This window comes from Rhea pennata, chromosome 2 (genome assembly GCF_028389875.1).
Source record: "Rhea pennata isolate bPtePen1 chromosome 2, bPtePen1.pri, whole genome shotgun sequence".
Lineage (NCBI taxonomy): Eukaryota > Metazoa > Chordata > Aves > Rheiformes > Rheidae > Rhea > Rhea pennata.
This window is the reverse complement of record NC_084664.1, coordinates 111,762,789-111,782,558: the sequence shown is the minus strand read 5'-3', so window position 1 is coordinate 111,782,558 and position 19,770 is coordinate 111,762,789. Positions and strand designations below refer to the sequence as shown.

General features: G+C 40.1%; 1 protein-coding gene across 12 annotated transcripts in view; it reads right to left on the bottom strand.

Annotated features, from left to right (window-relative positions):
- The window catches only part of EPB41L3 (erythrocyte membrane protein band 4.1 like 3), a 134,543-nt gene that overhangs the window by 20,230 nt on the left and 94,543 nt on the right, over positions 1–19,770 (bottom strand). For 9 of the 12 annotated variants that reach the window (XM_062570161.1, XM_062570160.1, XM_062570164.1 and 6 more), the window contains exons 6-12: positions 16,775–16,850; positions 14,814–15,032; positions 14,445–14,532; positions 10,713–10,865; positions 8,549–8,646; positions 7,906–8,081; positions 4,770–4,990 (exon numbers count right to left, since the gene is read on the bottom strand). In XM_062570161.1, coding sequence (XP_062426145.1) covers positions 4,770–4,990; positions 7,906–8,081; positions 8,549–8,646; positions 10,713–10,865; positions 14,445–14,532; positions 14,814–15,032; positions 16,775–16,850 — 1,031 coding nt within the window. The remainder of the gene's footprint in view (positions 1–4,769; positions 4,991–7,905; positions 8,082–8,548; positions 8,647–10,712; positions 10,866–14,444; positions 14,533–14,813; positions 15,033–16,774; positions 16,851–19,770) is intronic. The other 3 variants (XM_062570162.1, XM_062570171.1, XM_062570172.1) reach the window with 1 other exon arrangement.

Sequence of the window (19,770 nt, the reverse complement as noted above, 5' to 3'; positions counted from 1 at the left end):
AGGTTTTGCTGGATCAGAAAGCCTTATTTGGGCTTGTGCTACAATTGACGGCTCCTTGCAAAATGCTGATCCTGCCTGAATTTTGAACATCCTGAAGCTGGTAAAAGTGCTCATTATAATTGCCTAGATAGATGAAAAAATATGCATATATATATATATACACACACACACACACACATATGGCTGCATAAAACTATGCATGAATTGTGCTTAATTCCCAACTATTGAGAGAACTGTTCTAACAAACTCAAGGATAAATTGGTAGAAAAAAAGAAAGATCTTGGTGGGTCCAGATGCAATACTTTAAAGCTGATGAGCGGCAATTTGTTTAGTGCAGATCAATCCATACCAGCTGACACAGTTTGAACCAAGTCACTTACACACAGTGTTGTGCCTAACCCTGGGTCCCAAACTGTACTCCCAACACGAGAAAAGAAGAAAAAGGAAAAGAAAAAAAAAAGACCCCCCCCCCAAAAAACCCATCTAACATATCAGCACAGACAGAAATGAGGCTCTGAAAGTAGGACCACTATTGCAGCATTCTAACACTGGTTAGGACTGAAGCACTGAACACGAAAAAGAGTGTGTTCGATGCCGAGGTACACACCTCTTCCTCTGAACTGTCACTCAGGTCATTGGCAAGTGAGGCACTCAAGGAGGCCGCCTTGGGCTCCAGGTAGCAGAGGCACATAGCCAGAGGGAAGGAGAGAGTGAGGGCATATGGCACTGAGAAAGAGGCAGAGAGCAGAAAGAAAAAGATGAAGAGGAAGCAAGGCACGAGGGAGGGAGAGCGGATGGGAAGGTAATGCTGCACGCTGGCAGGCAGGAGGTTGGTTTCGGAGAGGTTAGGGAGCGACAGGTAGCCGTCGTCATCCAGGAGAGAAGGGAATGACTCTGGAAGTTGCAAGGAGAAGGAAAACAACGTTCCACCTTTGCCAGCTTTCTGCTTATAGCCAAAAGCCATGTCTTGTTCAGCAGAGCACACTCTCCCTTTTCTGTCAGAGTCCAGGTCTGACTCACCGTGCTTTTGAGCACTCTCTTTAGGTGACTCACAACCTACTGATTTTCGAGTGCTCTCCTTGCATCTCCTGCGCAGCTTTGCTGAAGACGCATGGGGACCACCACACAGGGAGGATGGGGAGGGCGGGAATGAGTCAGTGCCAAGCAAAGATGGCTGGTGACAGAAGAAGAGCAGCAAACAAGGTGCAAAAGCAAAAGGACAAAAAGAAAACTGTAATTAGTTAACTTTCTTCCGTGATGATAAATATATGTATATATATATATGTGTTATTTTAAACATTATTTTAACATCATAGCTTTTCGCTGAGTTAAATGTTGCACGCTCCCATGCTGCGCACCGCAGGTATTAGTGAATAGTGGTAAGAGCTTACAAAAGGCAACTTCTTCATTCAACATTTGTCTAGACATCTGCATTACATGGTTTAAATCAAAAATCCTTGTGGCCCTGTGTGGAAATTCAGATGCTGCCAATTTTCACTTTTGTAAAGCTTGTTTCAGATCATAAGGCACTTTCAAACATGAATTACATGGACAACAACAAAGAAACAGGGCAACATAGTCCTAATACCCGCACTTGACACAAGTCAAGGAGAGATTTTCGGAGACAGCGAGTGGCAGATGCTTTCCACCTATGCCTTGGAAAGCCTCAGTCAGAATAATTAAAACCCCAAGGATTTTAAAGCAGGAGGTGCCCCAATTCCTCCGTAATGATATTAAACAGAATGCGATGTCCTAAAACTACTCAAATTAATTGTACCTACCTCCTCTACCATTCCACTCTATTCACCAACTAGTTGCACCTCCTGCTCCTGCTGCTATGTGTGGCGCAGGCTGCCGCGTCTGCGACGGCGCTCCTTGGCAAGCCCCGGCGGGGCCGGCGGCACTCAGGAACGTGCCAGGGAAAGGGGGCTGAGCTTTTCTGGCATGCCCTTGCTGCGAATGGGGAAGGGGCCTGACCGCCAGCCCGGCAGATTCGGCCCCGACGCCGTACACTGCCAACTTCCTCAGATTTTGTCTTTGCAAAGTGACTTTTTAGCCGTAAGTTAGAGGCAAAAAAGTAATCTGAAATGAATCCACAATGAAGGGTTGAAAATGTAACCCCAAGCTTTTCACTAAAAGTTTTACTGCAATGCAAAGAATATCAACTACCAACAACCAGGATTTGCTTCAACGTAGTGTTAGCAGGCCTTCAACAGATCTTTAAGATTATGCAGGGGCAAGAAGGGACAAACAGGGAGACAAGGCGGAAGGAGGAGGCACTGTACTAACTTACTGTAAAACTAACATGCTCCTAGCAGGCAGCCACCACTTATTTTTAGAAGCAAAACAACAACAATTGCTACTAAAATGCCTCAGTACAACAGACCTGTCACAACACTCAGGCATTTTAGACATCTGGGCCAAAGTCAGCTGAGGTTACATTAGCTAGAGCGATGCACTGGCTCCACGACCAAACCGTAACTACCTGAACTGCTCCGCCACTCGCCTTCCTGATGAGAATATAAAACACATTTCACTTGCATTTACGCTTGGAGCTCCTTCAGAGCCAAAACAGTATTTGTTTGTACAAGCTGGTGCAGAATCCGGGCCAACGAGTGGCCTCAGCTCTAGACACAAGTTCCACAAATGCCAGTTAGTTACTAAGCCTAATCTTTACCAGGTACATTAACAGTAGGAGTAGGATTTAAGCCAAATGGTTACACAGAAGAGTTCCTTCCCCTCCCCTTAATATTTTCCTGCTCTCTCTTCCCTAGGCAGAACATTAAAAAAAAAGAATTGCATCAGGCAATATGTATTCCACAGCTTAACAACAAAACCAAACCTAATGTCAAACTTCCTATGATTTTTTTTTATGGCTTAATGCAGTAACCTCAAGTTGAAATTTAATGCCAACAGCATCACAGCACTGTGAGCTAAATGCACAAAACTTTTCTTTATATTATAAAGGCAAAGGACCAACGAAGTACACTTCTTCTTTGCTAATATGGCCTATTCACTTATCTCACATATTTGCAGCATTAATTTTTAGAACAACGTCTGGTGTTTAAATACATAATGATAAATCAAGTGAAAAATGTCTGAGTGAAAAAGCTGAAAATCTACACAGAAAGTTTATACATTCCTAAAGAGGATTTTGGCTTCAAATTTGCTCCGTGTTTCTCTAGACTCTGTTCTCTTTATAATAGATGACAAGATAACCAGCAGACCCAATGGAAGAGGGCTAAGATCTTTATGCGCTTATGGAACTGAAGCTCTGCTAACTGCAGGTGTAAACAGAAACCTCATTTTGGGGGGTAACAGTCACTGATTTGTGCTCTTAAAGTACCATCACAATATCCTTCTAAAAATATTTTTGGTTATTTTTAGCCATATATAAGGAGCAGATGACCTCTGAAATGCAGCTAAGCCTTTCTACTACCCTAAATCAACAAACAGTTGGAACAGAATCAGTTTCTAATGGATATTTTCTGCATATTTGATTTTTTGTCAATGTTCTTCCATGCACAAACTATTACTCTTCTTTCAAGGAGACTCCAGTTATTTTTTTTTTTCAATGTTACAGTTATGGTCCATTACTTTCAAAAGAAAATCTTTTCTTCAGTGCAATTTTCAATTGGTTTCTGAATTTCTGTACCATAACTGCAGCTCTTATTTTAGGACTTGCACCTGTAATTATTACTAATTGTGGCCTCAAGTCACATGGTTAGAAGTTCAGGCTCTAAAATATGCACTCATAATCAGTTTTGTGGGTATAAAAGTACACACCAAGTTTTTTTCCTCATAAATTAACAGGATAAAACTTAGTCTTTAGCAAATGCATTCCACAGCATCCCACTTTTTGAATGATACTGTTCATTCAACATTTCCTATCCTTTTTTTTTTTTTTTCCTCCTCTATGTAAAAGAAACAGAGGACATTTTACACCCAATTTTTTGGGATTCTATTCTAATTCCTCTTCACCATCATTTTTTCTGTTCCTCTGTTTGATTCATCCCATCTCAGTAACACAGCAGAGGTAATTCACAGCCGTGTGTGTGTGTGTGGTGGGGCAGGGACTGGAAGCAGCAACTGACAAATCAAATTGAACAGCTGAATAGAGAACCAACAATAAAAACAGTTTTCTTCAATGCAAAGCTTCAAAAGAAGGAAGCAAATACTTTTGTAAGCCAGAAGAAAAGCGTATCATAATATATTAATACCCCAAAGCTAATAGCAAAAAGTGCTCATTGAATAAATGCAGGGAAATATACTGCTATCAGAAGCAAATGAGAAAAATACAGTAGTTTAAAGCACACAGCTACATATAAGGAGGGCAGCAAAATATTTCTGTCTATCAGAAAAAAAAGAAAAACAAAAACCCCAAAACATAAAGCCCATACTAAAGCCAAAATACATCTGAAGACCAAAAGAGTAAGGTGTGTGCTTCCAGGCTACTTTTGGAAATTTTTTAAAGAGCTTTTGAATGCTACGGAAAAGAAAAAATGCATTGGTCATTAAATGGATTTACTTTTCAACAAAAAGTCCAAGGCAGGAGGGGACTTTTACAACATCATACGAAATGTAAAAGAACTATAAAAATACCGATTCGAGGCACACGTATACACATAATACACAACCCTGTATATTCTATTTTCTTTTACTGAATTTGGCCTCTTCTCCCAGTCTGCCAGCTCTGCGCTGCTCCGAGCACTCTCCGGGCAGCTCAGTCCAGCAACCTCCCCCGCCGCCCCCCACGCTCAAAACTCTACCTTCGTGTCATGGCGCGTTGCGGCGACGGGGGTGACCTCCTCTGCTCGCTTCTTCTTGCCCTCTTCGTCGTCCTTCTCCTCCTCTGCCTTTTTCTCGGGCGTCACAGTGGTTATCAAGTTGGTCTGCGAGATGCCCTTTGTTGTGGCGTACTGGCCAGTACCAACCTCTGCAGCAGACACAGAATCCTTCATGTACATTTCATGGTTTTCATTCACTGACGCTAAAAGCAAACATTTAAAGAGGTAAAGTCTGAAAGCGCCTTTGCTGAGAAGCTGCGTCAAATGAAAAAGCTGGGTTAGTAAAACGCGCGGCGATCTGGCTGCAGGCATGACCAAGCCGTGTTTCGGCAAAGCAGAAACACGCGCATGCGTTTCAGTAAAGGTTGTTCAGGTCAAGGAAAGCGCTTAGCTCTTACACGCATACGCGATGTACGTGTATACACACGTTACTGTTGCTAACGTGTGCGTTACACACTTGTTAAATGCTGGCAAGCCATTAGAACTACTGTAGTAAAATTCCGGAAAAAAATTAAAGCATTGCTGTATTATCAGGCAGGGAACGTAAGGAAAACAGCTACGACATCAGCCATGGGGATGGAAGAGATTTTTTCTGAAATCTGTCAGAATATAACAATACAGATCAATTGCATGGTAACTAATGCCCTGTAGTACAAGAAAGGACAATATTGGTGTAACACAAATATAATGTCTCAGTATCAGTAAGTGGAATTTTTTTGTTATCTAGGATTAAAGTCTGTCAATCAAGTGTGCTCATTATTCTAAAATATTCTGGAAAGAGATGACACTCAATTCAGTGGACCAGAATAGGATATTTTAGGTTTTAATGTTCAATAATTCATCAAATTTAAATACATATTAATAATTTGAAAATAAATAGTAAATTTACAAACAGAATGTAATCATAACATCAATATATGCCTAGATCCTGCTCTTGACTATTGTGTAACTTATTCCTAGTTCAGCAGGACTAATCACATATATAAAGTTACTTGCATGTGTAAAAAACGGCAGGACCATGATGACAGGATAATCATCTGTGATGCAGAACATTACATCCATATTTGTATTACAATAACAGCATCAGTGAACAAATCATAAATAATGATTTAAAAACCTCTTCTTCCCATTTGCACTTACGGCAAATTAACATTCTAAAAACCTTGCAGAGTCTAACAAATGAGTGGGAAAAGCTTTCAGATATGTTGTCTCTTGGTAATGAGCTTAGGAGGCAGGACGAAGCAAAATGAGTAGAGAGAGACATCTTGTTTAGACATTATAAATAAAATAATGCAGAAGGATAATTTGTGCTTTGAGATACATGCACAGCAATCAGGTCACCAGTTGCTTGGTAATGTGCAAGAAGCACATCAGAATTAGAAGATTCCCAAATTATTAATGATAAGCAGCACCTTTAGGGGTAGAAAGGAAGGCTTGTCACCAGTTCTTTTATATCAAAGCTTCTCCCCCTCCCCATCAGCTACATTCACTGTGATTCACTTGTATATTCTGTAGGAAAATTCTTTTTTTTAAACTGTAGTATTTCTAAATTTAGTCTATTAATATTTCTACAAAAATAAACTGCAAGCACTGTTTACTTGTGAGTTGGCACTAATAACAACCGATCAAGTAGCTGAGGTTCTGAATCACAAGTTGCCTTAGTCTGAAAAAGCAGGTAAACCCCTACAGGGAAAGACAGAGGAAGAGGAGGAAGGATGCACTATTAACCTGCATATGTTATTCTCCAGCTCACAACTTCAACAGTAACTTACGTAAAAAGTCTATAAGCACTCATCCCACTAAGATGCTAAGTAATCTGAAGAAAGTGCTATTACTCAATGAAGAGAGTTTATTCATTTATGAATTTGTATTGTATACTTAAACTAAAATCGGCAGAAGAAGGTAAATTAAAGAAAACCCAAACAGTTACTCATGTAAATCCTGCAGAAAGCGTTGAAGCCTGACTCGCTTGATAGGGCAGGACTGTGCCACAGACAAGGCACAGAAGACCACTTTGCAAGTGTTAGGCCAAAGAACAGAGCCCATGAAGAGCAGACTCCCAAGGACATACTATTGGCAGAGGCTTTGTAACTACCATGGCAGTAAATTTAGCACAAGCCAGGATTTATCTGTTAAATACTTCCAGCAGTGTACATATAATTACCCTCTGTGCTCCTGCTTCTGCCAGCTTGAAGGCCATCTTCTTCCTACCACCGGCTGCGCACCACTAAGCGCTCTCGCCCTGACCAGTGCACCTGCAAGCACTGCGGGGCCTGGGGAGCACCACTGCCTTCCGTTGTATTCAAAAGGCAGGGCATCTGATTCTCTGATATAACAGAGCAGCCAAAGCAGAGGGTATTTTCTCCCTCCTGGAGAACCTGGAGGGGAGGTGGAAGGAGAGGGAAGATGATCCCACACCAGGATAGTCAGGAGAGCTCCAGCCCCAGGGCTTGGCCATGATCTCTCATAACCCAAACCAGAAGTAGCCAAGAGATGCCGCAAAGCAAAGTCTTGTTTTGGGGCTCATCTCCCTAGACACTGCTGCGTGCTCCAAACGCAATGGCAGCCAGCATGGAGGTTGCAAGAGGGCCATCAGCGACAGCTCCTCCAGCTCCAGGACACAACAAGCTCATTGGTTTCCTAGGCTGGAGGCGATTCCTGAAGAATGGCAGCTGGTAGTAATTTCAAAAAAGGCTTCATGAGAAAGCAGAAAAGATCCTTTGAAAGTCAACAAGCTTTGTAGGGCCATCTGATGCCTTGCTTACTTTGTCCAGGAGACACTTCTGTACTGCTCAGTGTACTGTACTGTACTGTTTACACTGGATAATGTACCTCATGAATCTAAAAGTCCAGCTATGTAGACAACTGTAAATACTGCTTCTCTTCCCACATAAGCCTTACGCTGCAGACCACACAGGTTATTAAAAGCAGAAGGGCCAGCTGTATTGATACAATGCCTTTTCACATTAAATAGTGAACGTGCGCGTACTTACAGTCTCCACTCAGCAGAGCCTCAACGGATATGAGATTACAAGAAGTTTATATCTAAACTAAATCAATGACCACAGTGACTATAAGTTCTGAAAAAGTCCAAGGGAGGTAATTAAGAGGATCTTACCGCCATCTAAGCTCCGAGACATAGTATAACGTTTACTAGAAGAACGCTCAAAATAAGGCGCGGGGCGGTCTATTAGCGCACTGGCTCTTCTAGTCTGGGCCTGAGTTCGACCACTGTAGCGAAATTTGGAGCCCAGCGTGAGGAATTTCTTTGGAGGTGCTTCTGGCAGCAGGAGCCTAAAACACACCAAGTAGTGCATGTATTATTCCACTTAGTCCGCAAATAAGTCCATTATTTCTGTAGAGGAAAAAAAGAACACTGTTGTGTATCATTATCCGTTGTAAAACCTATGTCCCATGAGTCCATGGCTAAAAAGGAAGTAAAGAATGCCCCACATTACAAAATCACTTAGATAACGGATTAGAAAAACTGAGTTCTTCTTAGTGGGCAAAGAAATCAAAAACATGAAGCTGACCATTAGAATTTTATGATGATTTTAACCATTCAATAACTATCTTAAAGAACATGAATAATTTGTGTGAAACTTCCCAAATTTTTAAGGAACAGTTACCTTCCTGCGTCTGCTCAGAGACAGCTCTTGATCCGAAAGACAATTTGATTTGAAGGTATTTGTCTCTACTGACAGAATTGTTATTTTTCATCATGTTTTATGGTACACCTTTAGGAAAAAAAATCCACATACCTGAAAAATGTATGGTGTTCAACACACACTTTCCATAAGCGCTTTGCAGCACGATGATTTGGCAACTTAAACCCAATAGTGCTTTCAAACTGCTCAAACTAGATAGGAAAGAAGAAAATCAAAGTATGTTTCTGATGCTGTGCATCTATATTTAGACAGTGTGCACAGGTATATAGGTTCATCTTCATCTCCTCTATCTATCATCATCTCATTGCAAGTATGAACATATATGCTCATGTATATAACCACATATATACATATTCTGTAGACACCTGTCAAAGTCCAACTTTGGGGATTGGTTTTTGGGAGAAATCCAGATAATGAGCAAGAGGTTTTTGCTGGTGACAGCAATGTTTCATGCACGGTAGTGCATAGCAAGGAAGAGATCAGTTAAGACTTGGGAGATACAAGAGAGAAAAAAAAACATTTAAGCATTTTTGCCCTGTTGTTTTAACAACATGCAACAACTGCACCAATTTAAAGAACAGTGGGAAGCCTGGTATTAGCCTGGAGGGGAGCAGTAGTTCCCCAGGACTAATTTGGTCTCACACAGCCTTAGACTAAGGAGATTTATAGTTAAAAGAGCTAAAGATAGTAAATCACTGTGTTTTTAGCTAGCTTATCTTCTGAGCAGGATGAATAGAAGTGCAGGCGATTGAGAGAGCTGGCTGCAGACATCACGTTATCTTTCTAGGTTGTGCTGCAGATTTATATTCCAGATGCAAAAGCTGTGGCAGCTACAACAGCCGTAACATGGTGATGGCTATAGCCAAATAGCTGAGTAGGTGAAATAATGTTGCTGGGATCAGGGTAGGCAGAAGGGCGGCTGTAAGAAAGCCAGGATCTCTGTAGGAACTGACGGAGACAAGACAGGAAACAGCAAAACGATAAAGATGATGCAAGTGGCACATGGGATAGTAAATCACATTATCATCAAATGTGATTTGGAAAGAGACTGCGTTGATTATTTTGCAACGACTGGTTACAAGAATCTGCATACCAAGATCAGCAGAGCTCCAGTGATGAAGAGTTTGAGTGCAGGCAGTGGGAACATCAGTGGCTATTCTGTTTTATTTACATCAAACTCAAGATCGGAAAGTTGGTTACTAAGACTGTGCCTGCTAAGAGGCAGAAGATGTCAGGTTTGTGGATTCTGGTGTAGCATTCTGCAAAAATGTTCAAGTGGCCAGCTGTACTGCGGGGCCCCCAGCAGAATCCCCAGGCCACGTAGAGGCAGTACTGGAGACACTAGGCTCAGGGCTCTCAACTGCCATATTGCATTAAGGGAGAAATGTCATTCTTGAAAATCAGCTAAGTGCTTTCTGACTTGCTCTGCAGCTCCACCCACTAAAACGAACATGGATTTTTCATCTATCACAGACCAGCAGATAAAATGGAGACACTCTTTTCCCTTTGGTGAACTTGAACTCTTCCTGGGATTTTTGCTAAGATGTATTACCTTACTTCTATGCTGGTGCATGCTCAAAGCATGAGGTATAGACAGACACACATGTTGACAGTGGATTGCTATGCATCCGGCTAAGCCACGAGAGGGCACTCATTGTACGAGCTTTCACATCACCTTCTTCAACGTCAGCACTTGAGCTCCTATGGGTCTGGAAGGGCTAATGCATGTGGCCATCAATAATGCTGATGAATGGACACTTGACCCCATTTTTATCAGTCTCCAGATTTCTACTCAGATTCCAAATTTACTAGTCTGACATGCTCATAAAATTTGGTATGGCCTATATATATATATGTATATATCCCTTAGTGGGGAAGAAGAATAGACACTAATTCAATATTCAACATGATGATGGATGATGAGCACTCCAGGAATAAGGGTAGTTCTACAACTGCAGCAATACGTTACTTAAAATCTCAAAGCATTCATAAAATGAATGCTTTTTAACATGCAGATGACCGTATTTATTCTTTACATTAGTTCATGGATATAAAGCAAAAAACATCAAAGAAGGCTTTACCTGTACTTTAACTAAAGTATTTACCTAATCTTTCCCAAGAAAATCAGCACAAATTAAAAAATATAAATGAAGAGGAATGTTAACGGTTTGTGAAGCATGACAAATTAACAAATTAGTGAGAACCTGGGGTTTTTTGGAAAGGCTCCATTCACTAAGGAGGGTTCGGAAGCTCTTACCTCCCCTGGTCGGATTTTGATATAGAAGTTGTTCCTCTTGTATGAAATTTTCAGAACCTTTGGCCAGGCAAACCTATTTATTCTCAGTCGGTCTCGATATATCAAGAGGCCACTCGCACAAACACCTAACATGATTTCCACACCTTCAGAATCCTGGAAAAGGAAGCAGTATGCTTACTTGAGTACTTCTCCCTTTATACTCTGAAGTTTTGTAGATTATGGTATACTTTTTCTTATTTTTTTTATTTTTTTTTATGAGCTGAACGTTTTAATACATCAGTGCTGTGATCTGACTTCTAAAAGCTGGCTTACTTATTGTCTGCGTTTATGCAAGTAATAGTAAGGTTAGGCTGGGTGAGAGAGCCTAAGCGTTGCTTTACCTTTTAGAAAGACTGTAAAAGGAATGGAGGAAAACAAGAGACACTATTAAAATAATAAAATTATCCATATAGCATAACTTTTATTACTTCCCAAGTGTCATTAGCATAAATACAAGATTGAAAGTGGGACTGCATACCATTTACCCTGCATCACTCATCTCCATGGCTAAGCTTCACGAATCCTCAGTTTCTTTTCCTTTGGTTTGTTTGCATTGGCTTTAGTTGGTTTGCTAGTTTTTTTAATGCTGTTGTGCCTATGCCCAGTATTTTCATTTTCTCACTTTTCTGCAGTAGTATGTGAAATGACCAGTAGGCAGAAAGTTGGGCATTTAGACCAGAAAGATTCTTTTAAAACTCTGTGACAACACCTGTGTTATAACTCATTTTGAGAGAGGAACTGTAATACAGACATCTTAATCTTATAAAAGATTTGGCCATAATCCTATTAAAATACATCTATAAATATTTTTTTAAATAAGAAGAAAGAACTTCTCTTTCCTTCATAAATAGTCAAATAGCTTTCAAATAGTCATAAACCCATCTATTGCCCGCAGCCTGTCAAGGCTATAACTCTACTTTTTTTTCATTTAGCTAAGTAAATGCTGTTGGAAAATGAAATAGTCACCTTTAAGCAAAGAGTTATTCAGGAATTATTTTAAGATAACTTAAACTTACAAAATTCTGAGAATAGAATCTATGAAGAGGTCAATCTATGTCAAGCTTGTGAAGCTATGACAATCATGATATTAATTCATCATTTTCCTTTAGTTTTCCCAAAAATCATGTTTAAGGATATAGCGAAAAATTTGATTATATTTTAAGACGAACCCTGAGACACACACAGTCAATCTAGATGAAAAGGTTACAGCACAGCTTGAAACGCTTTAAGATCAGAGACACAACGTACCATTAGTGCCCAAAGGGTACCCCACAGTTAAAAAAAAAAAAATCATTGTTCCAACAATGATGATATTGCCATTTAAAAGTAGATTATTTCCTAAATAAAATTCTGATGCAGTATCAATGCAAGGTGTAACAGAAGAGAGAATTATTTTTTGTCAGTGGACTTCAGTTTTATAGCTTCCTAAGCAGTGAGTAATGTTTAAACACAATGAACATGTTTTTAAAAAATAAAGTCTCACTGCCTGAAATCATACTGCCTGGCAAATGTTTGAAATGTACACATATTCCCATATGGCATATAGCTGCATAGGCAAGTGGCAAATTCCTTAGAAATACTTTCTCAAAAACTTGCTGAAAAAAGGCTTTCTTTCCTCAAACCCACCTTTGCAGCAGATCTAAATGCATTCAAGGCTTCTTCTACTTGTTGGTGTCAATGACTGCTTTTAAATGTGATGCTACTAGAGTCTAACTGGAGTAAGAGGAGAATTTATCTTTTTATCAGGAGTGACACCTTTCCACCACAGCACACAAAACTCTTAGCCATAACGTCCCAAACATGAGAAACAGAGTTATAAATCCTTGTAGTGCTGGGTGTAAGTTGGAGATTTATTGGAGTGGTGACAGCCCAGAGGGCAAATCTGTCCATTCGAATGCCTTTTTTTTTTCCCTGCAGCTTTGTAATTGAAAACTACTCTTAACAGTAGCTAGCGAGTCCAGCAGCTGTTGAATACCTTGGAAACCTGTGCAGCCTTAAGGAATTGACATTTGACATCTACTACACAGAGAGATCTGCCACTGTATAACTCTGAAAAGTGTCCCACCGAGGCATTTGACCCATCTGATGGTCTAACACTGTCAGAACTCACTGGCAGACCTAATTTAAACTATTACTTTTCATACAGGTTTAGCTCAGCTTGCAAGATTCTGTTTGGGTTTCTTAATCCACAGACAAACCCAGTTTGGTTACAAACTTTTTTTAAATAAGACCTGTATATTAGAGGGAGGTCAGCTCGCCTACCAGCTTCTCTTGCACTGAATGTTTCAGTAAGAAAAACAGAACAGTAAAACTGTATACTGATACTTATTTTGGAGAAAAAGTTATCTCAGGGTATCTTATCTTAGATTTCAAAACCTTTTTCCAATATTCCACAACTCCGAAGAGAATAATTTGGCCCGAGTAGCACACTACATTAAATTTTCAGTAATGAAGCATGCAACATATTTAGAACAGAAACTCACTTTTTTCTTGTTTTGCAAAATTCTTTGTGTTGAACAAAGCATGTTAAAAAAAGCTACTGACTGACATTTGCCAATCGATTTCTAGCCTTGCTCCAAATGTGCCTCAAGATTGTGTGCCTATCTGCAACAGACAGAAAAAGCTGCAGCTGGCCTTCTGGTAGAAAGCTGCTCATTGAGCCATTCTCAGATTTTTCATTTTCAGTAAAGGCAATTAATAGAACACAAAAGATTGCCTTGAATTCTGTAACATGCATGCCCAGTTCCTATGAAATGCCCCAGGGACATGGTTGCAGACCCTTTCAAGATCCAAGCTGCAAACTTGTCTCAGTTCTTGAAAGGGTCTGCTGCAGAATAAAAATGGGCTCACAGCAATGTGACCTTTACAGAAAACGCAGTGCTCTCCACAGCTCAGGATTCTTTATTCAGCATTCGCTTGCTAAGTACACTTACTAACCTCAAAGATGTTGAAATCCATTAGTTTTACTTTGAAGAGTGAAGAATAAATAGTAATTAGTTATTTGAGAAAAAACGGTACACCACCACAAGGCTGTTGGTGGCTCTCCCAATTCACAATAAGAATGACCATTTATTTTTGACCATACCTTAACCTGCTGATTAGAGAAACTGCTACATCGTGAGAGAATGTTTCCAAAAGAAGTACTGTCCCTCCACTTAACTGCAATGACTGCACTTCAGAAGAGACACAGGCCTCTGTCTCCTTATTCCTATCAAATCAGTTAGGTTTTCAGCAAGGCTAAATAAGAGCTTCAAGGTTCTTTGCAGTGTGGAAATGATCTGTTTATCTAGTTAAGACATTGTAGTTGGCCTTACAAAATTGAAAAATGTAGCTGAAAGAAATGACAACTGATTACTCTCTGGACAGCTTCTAATACCCTCACTCATTCCTCTGTCCATTCAATATTTCTCCCAAAGGAGCCGGTTGTTCAATCAATAGGCACCAATGGCTGATAAGCAACATCTTTGAATCTATAGGCTAAATTATGTTATAATTGCAAGCTAAATCCATGTTTACTCTATGAGTCACCTTTCCTCCTGTTGACTAGTGATTTACTCCACAAACTGCCTGTCTTGAAAAAACAAGAAATCAGGGACAAACATTAAAATCAGGGAGTCTGTGTGACTTGAAGTACTACATCATGCAAGAAAAACGACCACTGTAGGCTCTGGCTTAAACAACTATAGTCCATACCTTGGCATGATGGAGATCTACTCCATACATTGATAACTTTTTGGCATTCTCCAGGAAATGCATCTCAGCCTCTGCCGGCGTCATTCCCCTGAGGAAAAGCAACCAATGTTAAAGAAACACAGCCTGAAAGAAAATTTAGCGCATAGAAAGCATTTTTCCTCCATCACAACTAAAGCTGTATCCCTCACACAGCAAGATATCTATCAGAGCTAAAGCTCTGCTGCACATCTCTAACCAAAGAAATGGAAAAGTGTCTTTTCCTAAAAATACCCTTATTAAGTGCTATAATTCAGCAAGACACGGCAGATTTTCACAATTCATGATGGAGCTGAACGCAGGCGACAATCTACATGCGTATTCTCTGCTTACCTGTGGCTCTTGTGCAACTCAATGACTTTGTCTTCCAATTCTTTAGTGTGGTTTGGTGCAAAGCGGAATTCACTGACATAGTCGCTGCCATATTCATCGGGGTCGTAATCGCCAAGCTCTGACTGCACAGTATAGGAGCCCAGGAGAGCGAGTGTGACAAAAGAGCAGGGCAGCCGACCAGAGACTATGTCATCTCTCAGCTGCAAGCAGAGGTAGTACCTGCAACAGAGCGCGAGAACAATTTAGACAGTCCTCTTCCAGCACTTTTAGAAAAGGAGAATGTGCCCAAAGAGCCGCAAGAATGTCTCAATTCTTCTGCTGCTACTACCTTGCTGAAAACGCTCAAGCATAAGGTTTTTCAGGTGTTAACAAGGATTAAAAAAAAAAAAAAAAAAAAAAACTTGCCTGAACTGTGGTTACTAAGACTTAATTGATTAATCTTTATAAAGCAGCATGGAGATTTGTTAATAAAGTAGGTTGCCATATTGTTTATGCTAGATAAAGAAATCTCCATTAAACATTCCAGGGTGTCTTTCTTTATACAGATACTCTGGGCAATTTTGCTCATTTGATTTACAATGTAAGAATTTCATATAATAAATAAATAAAACTTAGACATATAGTTAGCTTATATGTGTTTTTTTTATTGAGGAGAAAAAAGCAGCACCAGATACTGCTTCTTAAAGGGTAGATGAACTGCAAGAAATTAAAAAAAAAGCTGTCTTATTAATAAGTTATGCAGCTTTCTCAGAAATACATTTAAACAGTAAATGCTCTGTAAAATATTGTGATGAACAGTGCAAAAAAGAACCAGATAAAAGGAATGAGGAAAAACTGAAAAATAATATTTGCTGGCTTTGTGGTTGAGGCAGAGAGCTCTTGTGGGAGTTGTAAGGGTGAGACAGACCTCCTGGCTCCACCACAAGTCTTACTGTAAGCCTGATGTCAGCGTGCTCTGGCTCTGAGCTAGAGAATGATCTTTGGCTTCATATCCAGGTCTTACCCCAAGGGTGGGATGTGCATTCAAAGCTAGGAATTAGGAAATATTCCTAAGTCCTACACTGCAGAGAGACCCTCTGTGTGTTGAGTCCATTATACATGAGGAAAAAAAGCAATCCTTCCATTCTGCCAGTCTCTCCCTTTACTTCTGTTTAACTGTGAACTTTTGGGACACAGTCTTTCATTATATGTGATTATATTATATTCAATATACATATTCAATATGTATTATATTCCCTTGTCTAGCGCAGAGGTACTCTGTTCTATGCTGAAGGCTTTATCTGAACACTTCTTTAATCCACAAAGCAACAAACGGCTAAAATACTAAGAGGTTTCAAAATGTTAGAATGGGCTAGGGAACAAGCTTGCCTATTGCATAAAACTCCTCATGGCTTAGAAACCTGTCTTACACTATGGAGAAAACCAAGTGAGTGTTTTCTGTTTGTGCTTGCAATCTCACGACTAAAACAGGTGGCTGAGGTGCAGCCTGCAGAGGCAAGTGACCGCTGGATAGCAGGAAGCAGTACACATTCACTGTACTGTGAGCATCAACTGCATACCGAGTTAGAGGACATACAAAAATTACAAGTGTGCTTATTCTTATCTCCATTCTCTCCTTTCATAGTTGCGATTTCACTGACAATAAAAGCTTGCTACCACTGGCAATACTGGGCAGTAGCCATCTCTGTGAAAATTTAAAGTACAATCAACTCTCAAGAACAGGTATATTGGAAATGCCTGATTTTAGAGTCAAGTTATGAAAACGTGAAAGCTTTCTTAGCTCAAAGGACTAAAAACTGTTCATAGACTCTCTTCTGCCAAAGCATCACATATTTTCCGTAAACTCCTAACAGTTAGGAAGCACAATGCAAAACATTCCTTTTCTCTGATAATCACAGTGTAAGCACTATCAAACCCAGCTTTTAAGCCCCTTCTAGAAAGATATTCAATGTTTTAAACACCTGGTAATATCTTCAGATAGCTGGGCAGGGTCTGGAGGGTAGAATTTCACGTTAAATGCAAACTGCCAAGCACCACCTGGAAAAGAGTAGAGGATTACTAGAAGTACATATTAGAAAAGTACAAGTGCAAATAGAGATGTCCGTGCTATTAACACGAACACAAACACGTGCTATAACAGACTTTAAAATACTCCAGTCAGGCAATTCATAAAAACAGGATATAGTATCTTTTTCCTGTTCTGGAGATGTTACTTTTTCTCCTCACAATTACAGTATTAGACCAGGTCTTACAGAACTTTTCTTATTTAGTAAGATTTTCACTGAAGCAAGGGCCCTAAGGGAGCAGCAATGTATTGTTAACATTTGAAATTAAAGAAAAAAACAGTCAAAAAATGGTTACAGGGATCAACAATCTGGAAACGCAACCTATACAAGGTTTAAAAACAAGTAACTCGAAACGCAGCGGCACTGGAAGCACCACAAACTAGTGTATAAACGAGCTTCCAGTACGTAACGAGAGTCACGTGTGCAGTGCTGAACTCTTATCTGTCCGTACAGGCTTATCGGCACCGTCGCCGAGCGCCGTTGCAGCACACAGCTCCTGCCTTCAGCAGACATAAACTGCCGCGCAGACAAAACTGAAAGGACAAACACGGAGGCCGTAACTGAAAAAGGGCCTTCAAGACTGGGGAACTCTTATTTGGGAATTTCAGTAACTTTAGGTGACCCTTAGGATATTGGTTTGCATCATGGCAAGTATTTTGTAAAATTTTTCTGGAAAGTTAGCTTTAAGTGTGGCTAAGAATATCGAGACTAAAACTAAGAAAGAATTAAACATAACACAAACATAAAAGCTATTCTGAAAAAGGTGACAAGTTATGCTAGTGCACATCTCAAATACAAGTAAAAAGTAGTAAAAAAAAATGGGATGTTCTAGCAAGCAACATGGTGACATTTTAGTGAAAGAACTTTTCACCTAGGCCTTTGTTGTGGGAAAAATCTCTCTATACATATTTCTGTCATTTAAGTCACAATATTTCTGCAGTCAAGAAACCAAAATCATAGTAACTGGACACTTTACCAGCATTTACCATTAGGATTTCAGCTCCTGGTGAAATTTTGGAGTTCCTTCATCTGAGGACCTTTTCCACGTTGTTGTGCCGTAAGAGCCTATGGGAGGAAGAGCTGCCCAGCAGCGAGGCTGGGACATGTCCCATCTGGGAATGGGTAACGAGCCGAGAGCCAGTCTGGCCACTGGACGTACGGTGGAGGGCAGGGGGGCTTCGAGGCTGCTGCCAATAAATCTGTGCCTGGCTTCTGGCACACACAAAATAAATAAAACCTATCGTATATCCCTTGGGAGCACAGCTGGCTAGGGTAACAGAGTAAGCGGCCTTCTCTCCTCACTTACATGGGTTTAAATACAACACAGCTCTGTTCACACTAGAGGGTTAAAACTAATGGGGTGCAAACTAGAGGCCTTCTACACAGTGACCGCTTAAATTTTTCAAACACTGGAATGAAATCCTGCTTGTTTACCATGGAATCAGGGATCTCTGAGTTTTCTACCACTCAATCCACATTTAGTAGCATTATATATATATTTTTTTAACCATTCATGAATATTGCCATGTGTAAGAGTCCTACTTTTCCAAAGTTTTCCTGTTCCAAACTTATAAGGTGAATTCTATAAAGCAAGCAAATTATCGCTGTCATCTTCTACAAATACAACTGTCCCCTGCATCAGGTTCAGGACTAGACTTTTCTCCCCTGGTTAATCTCTCGCTGTCACAACCTTTCACTGTCTAACTCATGGCTTGGGCACATATTAAATGCATTTCAAATCAGCAGTTTCAAGTTGAACTGTTTTACTTGCACTGACAATCAACATAATTTGACTCATCAAGGTTTGCAGCGCTTTCTGGACCCACCCTTTTAGTAGATTAAAAGAAGGCATACAATGAAACACAAATCTTGGTTATTTCTCATTGCAGATCACTTACGTGTAATGAAAATAATACTGATGGAAAGATGCAGTTGTTCCTAGTAACTGAGGAAGTTTTCCACTCAGTGTAAATTAACCCTTTGAATCCTGGAGGGGGAAGTGACTTTTGCTAGGCTTGGTCCAACAAATGTAAGCTACCAGGTGCATTTGTTTGTAAAAGCACAGAGGCATTATTTACAAAACGTGTAGACACAAACTACTGAGATTTTCCTGAGAAGAAAGTTATACAAACAAACATTTCATCAATTTTTAAAAGAGAGGGGGAAAATAATTAGGTCACATTTTGAGCCTGGCAGCTGTGACATGGTTTTTCTATGAGACATTTTTGAATTTCTAACATAGCAGAGAGCTAAATTTAACAACTGAGCTTTTTAAAATACACATGTGAAGCAAAAAATTGACTGATTCTCCATGAATTGAATGGTCATTTTTGTAGCAAAGTTCAAGTTTTTGAAATGCAGAGAAGAAAGACACTTTGATGGAGTGCTATTTACTACAGGATATTAACAGTGTTCCTGGATACGGTCTAAACAAAGGTAATGCAAAGAAATAATTTTAACTGTGGCTCAATCCCCTAAGGTTATGTTGTTTAATGTCAAACTTCAGGTTTTTGCATCTCTGCAAATGTCAAGCTGTTTTTACTAACGTCACTTCATGTTTTCTGGTCTTGAGTAATTGTCTGATCTCTTTATGTGATAAAATACCTAAAACATTCAGAAAATCCAGAGATTTGGGACAAGATGCAGCAGAAGAATGAGAAATTTAAGCTCTGTGATAGGTCACAGTGGCCATAACCAACCTCACTGTGGGGGCGGGAAGACCTCTGCCCCTTCCCTGCAGCTCTCCTGCTGCTCTAAAGCTGGGGAGAAGGGGCCAGCACTCCCTCTAGCTTGTCCTGTAAATCTCCTAGCATCTCCCACGAGCAGCGGGTGAGGCATTTATATGAGCCGTGTACCAGGACGAAGAGCGATCCAGTTGCAGAGGTGTCCAG